A 12,089-nucleotide genomic window follows, 5' to 3' on the forward strand; every position below is an offset into this window, starting at 1 on the left:
TCTTACCTAGACGACGGCCAGTAATTTACACCTTTTCGCCATTTACGACATTCGACAAATCGGCCAAGATGAAGTACATTCATTCCGAAGAGACTCTGACCATCCCAGAGGGTGGTAAGTACGGTGTTTCTTATTTTTGGATCGTTGAAAACGGCGGGCGAGAAGATTGAATTTAAGGTCGAGGGAATTGGTGAAGCGCATTGAGGAATACTGGATGGGTATTTTCTGCAGATGAGGAATGAATGCTGATTGATTTAATTGAATAGTCAAGGTCGCCATCAAATCCCGTCAAGTTACCGTTGAGGGACCAAGAGGTAATTTACAATTCCTACACACCAATCGACAATCAACCAAATCGCAAATCTAATACATTCGAAATAGGCAAACTCCACAAGGATCTCAGCCATTTGGCAGTCAACTTCTCTCAACCAAAGAAGGATGTCATCAAGATCGAGCTTCACCACGGAGCCCGCAAGAACGTCGCTACTCTCCGAACCGTCCGTACTCTCATCAACAACTTGATCATCGGTGTTACCAAGGGTTTCAAATACAAGATGAGATATGTCTACGCACATTTCCCAATTAACGTCAATGTTGAGAAGGGACCAGAGGATATCCCAGTTGTTGAGATCAGGTATGATGGTCCACAAGGAAAGAAATTTAGGCTGGAAGAAGGAAATGCTGATTATTTGGGAATAGAAACTTCATCGGCGAGAAGATCGTCCGTAAGGTTCAAATGAGAGAAGGTGTTGCTGTCGAGCCATCGAAGAACGTCAAGGATGAGCTTCAATTGTCCGGAAACTCCCTTGAGGATGTTTCCCAATGCGCCGCCGATATCCAACAAATCTGCAGAGTACGAAACAAGGATATCCGAAAGGTGGGCATAAAAATTCTTATCCATTAGTTTTCTTTATACTGACAGCAATAATAGTTTTTGGACGGTTTGTATGTCTCAGAGAAGGGTAACATTGATGAGGAATAAATGGAAGGCATTCGTGGTGGTCACCTTTTCTTACATTCATGATATGTATTGGGAGCATTAAAAGGGTTACTTTGCATATTGTGTAGCAAGGTGCTCGGAATGAATATCTTGCGCAACAAAACAACTACCTGCGGTTCCAAACTTTGAAACGATCGATATCACGGTGACCTGGATTGTAATGATGGACAGCTTGGTAGAAGGGCGTGCCAGTGCAACGATTTGGGGAGAGCTTTTGAGGAATCAATGAACCAATTATGGACCCTTTCGAATATCATGGCATAAAGTTTCAGGTCTGAGTTTTTGCATCTGATGGGATATCTGACAGTGCAATGTACAGGCCTCGCAATTTGTTCAGTTCACTTTCATCCCTGCACAGAGGCATCACCGCTATGGGATTCGACCCGTCCCTACTAATTAAATAGACCCTCGGCTATATCACCCTTCATCGCACTCTCAACCACCCTCTTCACCATTTTCATTCCTCATCTCGTCTTCGCCCAATTTGACCCCTTTGCCAATCCATTCTTCTTTCCAACTTCCATTACCATGTCCATTTCTATCAATTCTGTTTCATACTTGTCAGAATTTCATATCCCTCCCGCCGTTTTCTCTTTTACCTCAAACCCCCTTTTCCCCTTTCACTCTCCATCATGCAAACGGGATCTCAAAAGTAGACTTTATAGAAGTATTTCTCCAACTCTATTCGGTCAGTCTTGATCCCTATATCAACACACACTCTTTGTTCTTTACGGACGAGGAGGCACGATTTGATTATTTTATGTTTTCTGCAGATTCGTGTGGAGGAAATTGAGGATCGTGTGCACATTTCGATAAATTAAAGGAGTTATCATAGGGAGTGAGCGGTATATAGCTGAAGAGGGATAGGAAGGTTTGGTGGGTGTGAAGTAAGATGGAGAGTTACCGGATCACCTGATTCCAATAATAAGAGTTTTTTAATCAACTTGTTTGATCAACCCATTGCCATGCTTCTACCGTTCGAATTGTTTCTTAGAGACGTTGATGATTTAGTGCTGAATGTCATACAATCTGTGTTCTCTAATCTTTTCTGCTCCTTTCTTCGGATCTCATGGTTCGAGTCTGTGTGGACACCTTTATACTTGATCATTTGACGAGGCTGATCATGAATAATCGTGAAACCACCTTGCTTATTGTCTACATTAGCGATGTATACATTCATACATGCCTACACTCCCGAGGATGTCCATCAATACCACACTATCCAGTAGTACAGACAGACAAGTAGCGGAATCATCACCACTCGACAGTCACTCTTACCTAGCAACATACATGACATGACTATCGATGTTCTTGCAATTATATTCCTTTTGAACATCCGCCCGTTCATATCCGTACAATACTATCTATGCAAATTCAAGATTTGTATCATTCGGTATCGTTCTCGTTCACTCGTGTTTTCTTTCTTTCTTTCTTTCTTTCTTTCTTTCCCATACTTATTTAAGTGTATAGTGGTATGGTATTCTTTCTCTACTTCAAAGTTCACGGATACTTTTTCATCTCGTCTCATCTCATGATGCTTATCTCATCTCAATCGAGAGTGTCAGCGCGGACGCGGGTGAGAAGGAGCAACGAAATCTTAACCCCCCAATGTCATTGAATGCATATGATTTCCTCGTCGTTTGTAACGCGTTGTGGAATTGATTACTGTTGCTATTGCCGTTGCGATTTATTATTGTTTTACATACAACTATGAAAATTGTATGCGTGGGTCTATATAGATACATTTATATATTAATTAAATTTATTCTATCATTTCTTTTCATCATCTAGCACTTTTCTTTTCTCCTTTCTCCCTAGATATTCAACTCCATTATCATTCTTCCCCCCCCCCCCCACCCTCTCTCTCTCTAGCCAAGAAAAAGGTAGATCTCCTATCTATCCCACCCTGTTCTATCCCGAGCTATTAAACATCAATAGTATCTATCTTCCATAATAATCCATACCAACTCATAAATGAGTGAGTACCAGTTGCTCTAGCACGTTTACATACACATAGATCGAGATAACGAGAGGGCGAGCAGACAAAGGAACAAAAATATGAATCGAGAAAGGGATAATAGAAAATTTGTCATAGATTCAGAGTTTGTGTTTAATTCTGCTTTTCTGCTTCGCTTACTTGCTTGTTGGCACTTATTGGGAGATTAGGAGAGAGGTGCTATATCTGTATATATATATATATATATATATGTATGTATGTAAAATTGGGATGGTATGGTATGGAGACGAATTCAAAGTCGAAGGAGAGAATTAAGGCTGTTGATTGTTCTGGAACATACCAGAAAGATTGAGTTCGCGGATGAGGACGGGATGGGAATTTGGGAATAGAGGAGTTAGTTGTTGTATGTAGTTTGATCGGAAAGAAAATGTGTGTCTATCTATGGATACTCAGGAGTTGACTGTTGGTAAGATTTAAGTAATTTTTCTAAGGGGGGGGGGTGAATGATATGAGGAGGGAGGAGAGGGGAGGGGAGTCTATATGCGATGTTTTTTCTCTTGGGGGTAGAAGAGAAAGAAAGAAAGACAGTATAAGAGAGAATATTGGAGATATAGAGATATATCTATACACCCAACCTTCTCGCATTATCTTTCGCCGTGTTAGCATCGCTACGTTGTTTGTATCAGATATGATTGTATCATCACATCTATCGAGCAAATTGCTACCAACATAAAAGAAGAAAAGAACTCATCAGGAAGGGAACGAACAAATAGTTTATTTCACAAACTCGCAGCAGTAAGTTGAAGACGTTAAGTAACCTTTTTAATTTGAGTTTTCATTCGTAGAATTCGCTGTATACATTTACTCAATGTATATGCACGCATGTATGTATGTACGTACGTATGTCTAACTTTCCCTCCCCTCCTCATACATACACATCCATCCATTCATTCAATCACCCCATACCCAACCTCCGAATCCATTATCCGTTCCGCTCATCACACATTCATTATACCCAACCTGCCCCTGTTGCCGCCCATTTCATTTCATTTCGTTTCCCCTTTCCTCATTCATCCCTTCGTACAAAAGTCATAAAAATACAAAAGCACCCCGATACCCTTCCCCTCATCTCATCTCATACTATGCACGCATGCTCAAATTGATATAAACGCTTTCATGCTTTCGTAACACATATACAAGCATGATTTGAAGTTTGCGAGTTAATCTTGCTAGCCAGCCACCCATTCATCCATTCATTCATCATTCCTCGTGCATAATCACCTCTTCTTCCTCTTCCTCAATCCTTAGACATAGCAAGAATAGGAAAGAAGCAGGAAGTGAAATGGAATGCAAAAACAAGGAAAAGGAAAAGTATAAACAAAAAATAAATCAAATAACGCCAGAGAAATGAATCAAATCGCTAATGCCTGCCGGAAAAATATCTTGAATCTCTTAAATTCGTATATTTCATTCGTGTATGTTTTTTTTTTCGGTTGGTGCTGTGTGTTGCTTTTGTTGTGTGAGAGGATGGATAACCTCTCATGAGTATGTACTCTGTATGAGATTATCTCCAAATAAATCCAGATGATCTAGTGTAGTGAGAATAGACTAGATCGTCAAAGATAAGATAGGAAACGAGAGTTTATCTCCTGACGCTCCTTTCTCTATCTCTCCTCGTATCTCTCGTTCTCCTATCCGAGCTCGCGGAACCTGCAAATTGTATGTTAGTCGTCATTCCCCACATTTCCATGCCCCACGACCAAAGCGCAGAAGGAAAGGAAAATACTCACTAGCACTCGTCCCAGTGTAACTATCAGTATAGTAGGTACTGCTAATATCTGTCACCGTCGCCGTAGGCCCCGGTCTCCTCTTCTCATCCCTCCTCTCAGCCTCCTTCTTCTTCAATCCCAACACCGCCGCTAAGCCTACCAATCCCGCACCCACAGCACCCATTCCTCCCATTCCACTACTCTGCTTCTTCCTAGTCTCTACAACTCTCGTTGGTTTATCGGTTCGTGCGCCCCCGAACCATCCATTGTTTTCTCTACGAGCTGCGGCAGCTCCTCCCATCGCTGCTCCGCCGGCCGTAGATCCATGTCTGTGGTAACGCTCTACGGTCTCGATACGCTCGGTACGAGTACCGCCTTCGCGTCTTCTGGATCCACCAGCAAAGAGAGCGAGAACGGAATCCCAGAGTCCCTTGACAATACAGCAGAAACACAAGAGTAGCAATAGAATGACTCCGAGAATCGTACCGATGACAATACCCGCGATAGCGCCTCCACTCAAGTTATTCGAGCTATCGCTTGTGATGGGTAAGGTGCTTCCACTTGCAGTAGCAGGTGGGATGAAGGGCTCGGTAGTTGTGGCTGATACAGTAGCAGTAGATGTTGCGGCACCCGTTGGACGAACAGGAGCGGAGTAGGTACCAGAAGTCGCAGTGTAGGACCACAGACTTGTTCTAGCAGTACATTGTCCACTGTATTCACACATCTGATCGCTGGCACAACAGATTGTTCCGCAGGAAGTCTCGCCCGAACTAGTATCGCAGATGGCAGCGGCGCCTCCGGATGTGGTGGTGGCATAGTATGAACTGTATGTGCTTGTTCCGACTAACAAATCGGTTTCGGTGTAGGTGGTTGTGTAGACTGCCCAGCCACCGGAGCCAGCAGTAGAGGCAGAACAGTAAGCTACGTTCCCTGAGGAAGTGTAGCAGGCTTGGCCGGCAGTACAACAATATTGATTGTCGGCACCGCAGTAGGAAGCGCAAGCGCGGTCCATAAGGTATGAGAAACCGAGATCGTGAATATCATCTTTAGGGAAGGGACCTGCGGATACCGGGGAGGTATTGGAGAGGGTGAGGAGGAGAAGTGAGAGGAGTTGCGGGTTTCCTTTGGAGATCCGCATTTTGTCGACTGTGGGGTGTTGTGGTTGTATGATAGATGAAGTCGAAGCTATGTATGTATATGAATATTGTCGGAGTAATGAACTCGAGCCAAAAGATTGTACGACGCAAAAAGATGGTATGTATCAAAACAATCTCTCAACGTATCGAGACTCTTTTTTTTTTACTTTTCCACCAGCAAAAAGATCTTCAGGAACTCAATGACTCCTTCACATGCAGCAGCGGTGTGAAGCAAGATAGCTCGACGATAAATGGCCAATCCCAAAGATCCAAACCCCACTTTCGTCGACACGACCACTTGTATGTAATATGTATGGTATGGTGGTATGGTAGTATGGTGGGTAGTGTGGTATGTTACTTTGTATGTCCTCGAATTGCAAGAAAGGTCGTTTCTATTCAAACGAATGTAAATGTGTCTGGAAATTCTTATCTCTAGAAATTATCGATATCGATTAGGGGAAAAAGTTGCCGATAGCCCAGAAGAACCGTATATCTCTGGAATGGAAATCTTTTTTCTTTCTCTTTCTCTTTGGGAATGGAAAAGAGAAGGAACTGTAACAGAAACAGTGTGGGTGTGGAATACCACTTATTCAAAAATGTCGATGGCTGAACTTTTTTTGGTCTCAAGGGCCAAAAAATAGCTGGGCTGGGAATGGAGTTAATTGACCGTTTCCCCAACCACCCAAATTTTCCCTACCAAGGACTAAGAGGACCAAGGCGAATTTTCGAATTTCTTGATTCCGTACACACGTATCGTATGAATGGAGATCCGATCTGATTCAAGTGAAATGTAATTGTGAGGTTCATTTGCATTGATTGGTAAATGTTGAGTCTTTACTAGACGTTCTACTCCATCGTCGCTCCATTCATCGGTCAGGTACCTGCAGCTATTCGGCTAAAAGATACGATGGACTGCACATTTATTTACCTTTATCGCTCGGCTAGCGGGGCAACAATCAGGCGATAAGCAGCTAAATTTGGGTCCATTCCATCACATTTGGGCAAAAATGGGAATCAAAGAGCGGTTAACGTCCTCGAGACGAGACTCGCCACGGTCAGCATTGTATCCAAGCGTTCCAGAATGAGGTCCAATTGTCGACTTGTCTACTGGGTGTCGATATTCATGCATGCAATGGCCTCTTTTGAAGTTAGAGAGGTAGAAGAGGAACCACATGGGATTTTACTATATATCTAATTCTCCCCCATCCACGTTTTGATGGAGAAGGAGGTACATATTGTAGGTGAAGTATCTTGCGAAGATATAGTGAAATGGAGCTCACCGAATAGAAAGTCCTCACTCTGCCCAAGACTCACTCACCTTCCTAATCCACTTTTGATACCTGGATACTCTGATAACCCCACAAGATTACACACCGATACCCGAACCGATGCCATTACCACCGGTCAGCCAGGTACACGCAACTTTACAAATGATAGCTCTTCAGTACCTGCTTTTTGTCTTCTAAGCCTACTCTATTTTGAGATTTAATATACGAAACATTTTGGTTCCTTGGAAGTTAGAATCTAGAGTCTACACTTTCTTCTTCTTCTTACTCCGGGAAATCTCCCCCATCATCCGAAAGAGCAGATCTAGCACAAATGCACGACGCAATACGACACGCCCAATCAAAGAACCCGACGGGTCATAATTCCACTCACTCAACGGAAATCCACTCGATACAAATCCTGACGCCATCATCATCGAGATGTGAAACACAGTCTCGATTGTTGACTCTCGAGTCCCTGCATCAAACAACAAATGACATGACTGACTTTGACAACGAGGTCCAAATCGGATAACTACTCTAGTACTCGGTCTATAAGTCTTATATGCAAGACACTACTTCCGTAAGATCAAACGTTGTGTCGCTTGAGATGTGGATACTTGCCACGTCTGCGGTTGCTCGGGGATTTTGGCTGGGCAATCATGAATGAATAAACGAACGAGAGTGAGTAGTTGGGCGAAAGAGTATGCAAATTTCATCTGAAGATTCATGGGATTAAGATAAATGTTTGGTTCAATGGCGGTACAAGTGTACTTGTATGTATTTATTTTGTACAACGTCTTTTGTATCGACTCAGTCAACGTGGCTCTGACATGCGGTTCTTCAACCCAAAGTAGGAAAGGCCAAAGTACTAAGATGGGAAAGAAATCTCGAGATAATCCCTATGTTCATATTCACACATCTGTAGTTCAATCCATGCTTTCACGATAGTCAAAAGATGCTCATCTCTTGTTCTGTTTCGCGCTTTTTCTTGCCCTTTTCTCTTGGACCATAACGAACGCAAACATTGAGATCGATCCTGTTGAACCGATCATTCCAGGTCAAGTCTTTCCAAATCATGTAAAATGGATATAACAAACACTTTTAAGAAAATGTAAAACTACCACAGTCAATGTTGCAAAGCTCTCTGGGGGAATATGCATGCATTAATTGATGAAGGAGAGCAACTTTGATTCTCTGTCTTGCTTCAAGTCTCTAAATGCGAAGTATCATTTGTGTCCTGATGCATTCCTGCATACATCCTCTTCAGCCATTGCTTCATTTTGAGTATCAGATGCGAAAACTTTCTCGAAGGATCTCTCAGTTCTGAGATATTCGAGAAGTGAAGTCGAGATAATCTTTTGACTAAAGGCATTTCTACGCTAAGTTTAGTTAGTGTTAGGAACTGCTAGGGAAACTGCCCCTCGCTCGTTCTTTCTTCGTTCAAAGCAGAACTCAATCAATATATATACGTAAAATTCTGCATGTTTCAACCAATTATTTGCCTAGAATCCAGCCAATTCAATTGTGCCGGATTTGTTCTAACTACATCGTTTCTCGACACTGAGATCTTTCACATAATAATTTACGAGAATAAGATGTCGAATAAAGCTGTTCAGATACAAGATTATTCTATCCATCGAAACCAACCAAGAGACTTTTCTATAGCCTTATGTTTTTCCATGCGTTTCCCCCGAGGGGCAGGTTGGCATACGACACCAATCACCTGCTCCGACCAATGATTTGACATTAGCTATAATCCAAGTTTATAAAGTCGATGGCACTATCGATACTTGAATACCTACAATACACTCATTCAATGTACCTATGTTGCCTCCTCCATAGCTCGACGGTCTAAGTAGTCCAATAACCACTTTCCATAGACTCAATTTCGGTCGCATATTCCAGCAAATGATGTAACTCCTTCCAGATCAGTATATCCAGATGAATTTTTTGATCATTTCGAGGGTTCAGTGCTACGTTTTATCTCGAGAATCAATGGTACCAAAAAGGCAGCACTGAGCAAATATCCGGTACACACACTGAGATTACTGCTATGTTCATTTTCTCTACACTCAAGTGTCTCATGAGTCATGAAATGTTCAATACATTGGTAATGAATGACCCTTTGAGGATAACCATGTCATGATTCGAAACCCCATTTAAAGTTTAGCTGTAGCGGGTATGACTGCGAGTGGTATACACATTCCCCTTCCTCTGACACTCCATCAATCAATCGAAAATACAAAATCTGTCAAATATGTAGACATCGGGTTGACTATAAAGGCACAAGAAACAAGTCACTCAGTTCTTGTTTCTACTACTTTCAAACTCTGAGTTTTGAGAGGGGGCTATCATTCCAATACCCATCTTCCTCGTCGCTTACTGCCATCGAGAATATCCATCATCATTAAACTCTTCCATGGCCATCACCCGAGTAAGCAAAGTAGTTTTCATTCTCAGATCTACTCAAGAGCCAGTTGAAAATTCCCACTTCCCCATAAGTAAACGCATCAACTCACACGGACGGTATCAGCACCTATGCATTTCCAGGTGGCCAGCTCGAGTTTAGTGAAACTCCAGAATAATATGCGACCCGCAGAATTCTCGAAGCGACGGGTCTACGTGCTTTGAATGTTCGTTTCCTGACTACAGTGAATGACCATATGTCGGATTATGATGAACATTGTGTTAGCTTGTATGCGATATGCGGCATGTGGTATGCGAGCGTATTGATGGTGGCAAACCACCGTGGGTTGTGGAACTTGAGAAATGCGAGGGGTGGGTGGGAATGGATTGATCCAGGGATCAAAGGATTGGTCTGTGAAGAACAGGGTAATTTGTTATGGAATGAAGCTCAAAAAAGCTGTTTACGCCTTTTATGAATTGGTTGGACCGGCATCCTATCGTGGTTCTTAGCAATGGGTGGAATTTCTTTTGCTTCTTGGTACCTGGTTATGTGTGAACGAGGGTGATAATAGATACAAATATGCTCTTAGATATAACGTGGAGCCATGATATCACAGAAAATTTGGTGCATTGGGTTTTGATATGTTAGAATACTCCGTGTGTCATCTTCTGTGAATCGTGAATCGTGATATTCGAGGTGTTGTGCTTTCCCATAACAGATGCTGGAGTAGACAATATGCTCGTCCTCCCACTATCACAAAGAGAACCAGTCTATTACTTGAAGGGAAGGAATAGAATAAAAACAACAGTATATAACAACGGGGAGATCTTTCCAGAAAACTCTTTTCATCATTGCTTCAGCTTACACATTCCTGTAGATTAGTTACTCACAACTGCGGAGAAGTAGTTGTGGACTTTGATATTGATGCAGATTCCCATATCTGCAACTCGGATCGATTACTACTACTTACCTAGTGGTGTGGTATCTCTATATGCATATTGAGATATCTGCCGCTGTGGTGTTAAAGACGTTTGTGGCTCCTGTTGGTAAGACAAGCTGGTTCGGCGACTGGAGAAGTAGCTCTCGTGCTTCTAAGAAAAGGCAAAGTGATAAAAGTAGAAACCAAGTCTCTGTCCGGAGAGGAAAACCGCGTCGCCACGGATGGGCCAGTTGAACTTCTCTTTACTGATTGCAAAATTTCTTTGGTAGGGATCCTACTTCGATTGAGTAACAACCGGAGTACTTCTAACTAAACGTATCGCTCAAAAATTCGGGGTTTAGTAAGAAGAGCATTTCTACATGTATTGAAGACGGGTTTGGAATAGGTCGTAGAGATGATAGTATTATCGGGAGCATATCAGGAGACTGAGCAGTAGATGGAAAGGATGCAAATGATCCACTTGATACTTTCAAATTTCGGGCTAGGATCTCAGCATCAAAGTCTGGGTTCGTAGGCAAGTGAACTGCTTCGCCATTTTCTTTCGCATCCAGATCAGATACCACGACTGTTGAAAGTGATACTTGATCCGTATTATATATCGCGCTTGTAAATTTTCTGGAACTGTTCTCACAAACAAGAGCCGAGATCAAGGCTTCGGGTTATTCCCGATGATTTCCACTCATATCCCCGCCTAGCAGAAGAACATAACCGAACCAGTGTCTGGAAGAAAAGATATGTGAGGGAAATCTACTACAGACTTGGCATACTCAAGCATGAAATTAGGAGTTAAGCGCGCCGTAAATGCTTTGGCCCATGATAAACAGGTTACCCCAATGTGTCGCTTAAGCTCCACTATCCAATTGCAAGGACCGACAGAGCATACAATGAACGAGAACTTGCTGAGCACTTGCAGATTGACTGGCCAATTCAATGATCAAAGGTGAACAAACGGACTGACCATGTCAGTCGAGTAAAACTAGACTACCCTAGTAGAACTGCTCAGGCCGTGAACTGAGGGTAGTTCTAAGCGAGGTAAACGATGATGTGTTGTGTCAAAACTAAATATTTGTATAGAGATTTTCCCGGATTTGAGAGTAATCTCTGCTCAAAACTTACATGTGGTATGGTGGCTGTTAATATTATGTTTGAAGGCTCCTACCCAATAATCGTTGCAGAGTGCAAAGCCCATAATGATCCAATGTAGAACAGTTTGATCCACCCAGTCTATAATCCAAATCATATCTCAAGTCCTTCTTTTCGACGAAAACGGCTTCCTGGCATAACCCAAAGATCTCGTCAAGAAACACTACCGTTAGCCTCCTCATTCACAATCCGACTCAAACTTTGGAGCTTAAAATTCTTGATGTTTCACTCATCTGTCATCGGTGTATTGATGAACGCGGAAGACTTTGAAATTGACCGTTGACTGATGATCGAACTTCGCGATTGACTGCACTATAGTAAATTTGAGAAATACACAACTAAAGTCTCTTCATCTTCAGACTATGCAAATACATATATGCACGTAAACCCCAACCTCTTCAAAAGAACCTCAGTCTCAAAAATCACACTCCAAAAGAAAATGCACCAACTATCTCGCCTATCCTCATCC

The 12,089-nt window shown here is 42.4% G+C and overlaps 2 protein-coding genes across 2 annotated transcripts; one reads left to right on the forward strand and one right to left on the reverse strand.

Annotated features, from left to right (window-relative positions):
* Positions 1 to 12: 12 nt before the first annotated feature.
* Positions 13 to 1,287, forward strand: BCIN_11g05920 (hypothetical protein). The gene is made up of 5 exons (XM_024696101.1): positions 13 to 114; positions 267 to 314; positions 382 to 634; positions 700 to 877; positions 932 to 1,287. The coding sequence occupies exons 1-5, from the start codon at positions 69 to 71 to the stop codon at positions 980 to 982; spliced, it is 576 nt and encodes a 191-aa protein (XP_024551905.1). The 5' UTR covers positions 13 to 68; the 3' UTR covers positions 983 to 1,287.
* A 2,483-nt stretch (positions 1,288 to 3,770) lies between these two features.
* On the reverse strand, positions 3,771 to 6,390 carry BCIN_11g05930 (hypothetical protein). The gene is made up of 2 exons (XM_024696102.1): positions 4,748 to 6,390; positions 3,771 to 4,667 (listed from the first exon to the last, which is right to left on the reverse strand). Exons 1-2 carry the CDS (start codon positions 5,862 to 5,864, stop codon positions 4,600 to 4,602), a joined length of 1,185 nt encoding a protein of 394 aa, XP_024551906.1. The 5' UTR covers positions 5,865 to 6,390; the 3' UTR covers positions 3,771 to 4,599.
* Positions 6,391 to 12,089: the final 5,699 nt, after the last annotated feature.

Source organism: Botrytis cinerea, chromosome 11 (genome assembly GCF_000143535.2).
Source record: "Botrytis cinerea B05.10 chromosome 11, complete sequence".
NCBI classification, from domain to species: Eukaryota; Fungi; Ascomycota; class Leotiomycetes; order Helotiales; family Sclerotiniaceae; genus Botrytis; species Botrytis cinerea.

Excerpts from the sequence above, each read along its gene's own strand:
- BCIN_11g05920 (XM_024696101.1), top strand. The coding sequence starts at position 69 with ATGAAGTACATTCATTCCGAAGAGACTCTGACCATCCCAGAGGGTG. Across the intron at positions 315-381 it reads TACCGTTGAGGGACCAAGAG|GCAAACTCCACAAGGATCTC; the intron begins GTAATTTACAAT and ends CATTCGAAATAG. Across the intron at positions 878-931 it reads GAAACAAGGATATCCGAAAG|TTTTTGGACGGTTTGTATGT; the intron begins GTGGGCATAAAA and ends CAGCAATAATAG.
- BCIN_11g05930 (XM_024696102.1), bottom strand. The coding sequence starts at position 5,864 with ATGCGGATCTCCAAAGGAAACCCGCAACTCCTCTCACTTCTCCTCCTC. Across the intron at positions 4,668-4,747 it reads TTACACTGGGACGAGTGCTA|GTTCCGCGAGCTCGGATAGG; the intron begins GTGAGTATTTTC and ends TACAATTTGCAG.